At 35.8% G+C, this 2,823-nt stretch overlaps 1 protein-coding gene across 1 annotated transcript in view; it reads left to right on the forward strand.

The window, feature by feature from the left end:
- Nucleotides 1-1,992: 1,992 nt before the first annotated feature.
- LOC119425462 (small conductance calcium-activated potassium channel protein 3) overlaps nt 1,993-2,823 on the forward strand; it is a gene marked incomplete at its 5' end in the record, with an annotated part of 3,789 nt that continues 2,958 nt past the window's right edge. Inside the window, 2 exon segments of the mRNA XM_037692990.1 lie at nt 1,993-2,134; nt 2,211-2,321. Coding sequence (XP_037548918.1) covers nt 2,027-2,134; nt 2,211-2,321 — 219 coding nt within the window.

A 2,823-nucleotide genomic window follows, 5' to 3' on the forward strand; every position in this document is an offset into this window, starting at 1 on the left:
CATTTCTGCTTATTTAAACCTAATTCAGCAAATATGTGCTCTTTCTGCTTTCTTCTGTTCATTTAGGCTTGTTCTTTATTTTCAGCTCAAATTCAGCATGTGTTTTAATTTATTTTCAGCTGTTTTTCAACAAGCTCTTCAGCAACAAGCATTCACACTGCGTTTTTGCAGGAAATGCAAAGTCTTTAGTTCATATTTGTATCGTCTGCACTAAATGCTGTCACTTGATCAAATGATGAGACTAACTTGTCAAACGACAGCTCTGAGAGCTACAGTCCCAGCAGCGGACTCGACTGCATTTTCCATAAAATCCAGCATTTTGTTGGTGACCTCACATTCTATGCTGAAGCACTGAACATTTATTCGATTATTATTATCTTTATTTGCTGCATCCGCCTGAATGGATGGGAGGGGTTTATCTGATGTTAGGGTCATGAGAACATCACTCACTGTCTTTGAAGCAAGGACATCTTCAACTACCGCCTCTGCCTTTGTTCTCTCCATAGTCTTTCATATATATATATATATATATATATATATAAGTATACTTTTTGAATCTGGTGAAATATTTTGATTCACAGTGAGCGCTGTTGTAGCCGAGGTTGTGTCCGACTGTGGGGTTCACCTGCGTCACCTGAGCTGTAGTACAGGGGAGGATCAGATTGTTAATTCAAGTGAACAGCCTGTGTCTGCTGTCTGTCTGTTTATAGACATGAGAAGAAGTCTGATCATACAGTTAAACCACATTAATAGCACAATTCATGTAATGATAACTGAACACCAAAAATATAAATGTTTTGATACAGAAAGCTCGACAAACATTTTTAATCTAGGAAATGTATAACGTAAACATTTTCTCTTAACAAATGCATTTATTAATTTAACTGTTAATCCATCAGTGTAATTTGTTCTTTAACTGTCTTCATATAATGTTAATATTGTCTAATGCTGTATATAAAATAAAGTATAATTTATTCATCTTTAAAAACTCTACCTGGTAAACAATAACTCTGATTATAATAATGCCTGTGTGACACAGAAGGAGTTGATGATTAATGTTAGATTTATTGTTGATGTGTGACAGACGTGTTCGAAATTTATGGAAATACAAAACAATTGTTGGTTCAACAGGATGCAACATTTAATTTCCAAAGAAAGGACAATTTTGTTCTATGAGACACACGACGGGTGGCAAACCTATAGGTCAAAGTTTTTTAATACATTTTAATTATAAAACTTTAAAAGTGAAATATATAAAACACTCAGCTTTGTGACTGTAGTGAGAATAAATTAGCAGTAAGTTGTGTAAACTAATAATAAATTAAATTTACAATGAAATCTAAAAAAGTTACAACTGTGTTTGACAAGCTGCGCAATCGTTATTTTATAATAAATGATCTAAGAATAAAAAAACACTGAAGAATCAATAATATTTGTAAAATGTTTCAAATCAAACTTTACATCTGGAGGTTGTAATAAAATTGCATTATTGGCTGAGGGAAATCAAAATGAAAGTTTTGAGTTAAATAACATAATTTGTGTGAAGCTTAATGGTGTTATATTATAATATTTGACCAACAAGTTTTGAATTATAAAAGTTAAATGTAATAAACTAAATGTCATTATGTGTGTTAAACTAAATCCAGGCAAAGTTTACAAATCTTTCTGCAAAATAATTTGCTAAAGATCTTTTTGATGACCTAGCAAAATACTTTTTAATAATATTGTGGAATATGAAACAGGTAATTTATCTAAGAAAACTTATCAACATTTCAGAGTTGTTCCTGTTCTGCGCAGAAATAAATGGCCTAAAATTCCCTCAAGGTTTGTACGACTGACCAGCGTTTCTGTGTCATACAGGAAACTGTTACTAAAGACATTAATGATGTGAAATTTGAAGCAAAAATATTAAAAATAGCATGTGTGACCAGTGAACTGCCACATTATCCCCAGAGTAGTAACATGAGCTGGTGGTTTTATTTGTCCCTGAAGGCACCACAACTACAGAGACCTGAGCAGCAACTACATGGAGGCCTTGTGGATGGTCTCCGTCACCTTCTTGTCCATTGGGTATGGAGATGTGGTCCCTCACACCTACTGCGGCCGCAGCATCTGCCTCCTGACGGGGATAATGGTGAGGTCGATGACGACGTGCTCTGTGACACGTCAGATAAAAATCAAACGCCGATTGTCTTCTTTGACCTCGACAGGGAGCCGGATGCACAGTCCTGGTTGTGGCTGTGGTTGCCAGGAAGTTGGAGTTAACCAGAGCTGAGAAGCATGTTCATAACTTCATGATGGACTCCCACATCTCCAAACGGGTAAATATTAATGTCACAAACAAAACGTCTGTATTTTACAGAAGAGGATTAGAGCCGCGGTGCAATAATTTTTTTCGTCTTAATTCTAAGAGAAAAAGTCAGAATTCTGAGAAAAAAAAGCCAAAATTCTGAGATTAAAGTCAGAATTCTAAAAAAGTTAAATCTGGTCCTCTGGACATCCAAAAAAACAAAACAAAGCAAAATAACAACAAAAAAATGTGGAAACGTTTCATCTCTCATCCGAGAGACTTCCTCAGTCTGAGGAGCTGTATTCAGCTCAGTCTCTTAAATAGCACCTTCTCAGAGTGGATCAACCAGTTTTGCTGCTGACAACCAAAACCAGCTGATCACATGCTCAAGAAGGACCATCAGCCTAACAATGGATCATTAGCACACTGATGGCTGCTTACTATTCTATGTAACGATCCATTGTTAGGCTGATGGTCCTCCTTGATCATGTGATCAGCTGGTTTTGGTTGTCAGCAGCAAAACTGGTTGATCC

The sequence above is a fragment of the Nematolebias whitei genome, chromosome 19 (assembly GCF_014905685.2).
Source record: "Nematolebias whitei isolate Nwh7 chromosome 19, NemWhi1, whole genome shotgun sequence".
Lineage (NCBI taxonomy): Eukaryota > Metazoa > Chordata > Actinopteri > Cyprinodontiformes > Rivulidae > Nematolebias > Nematolebias whitei.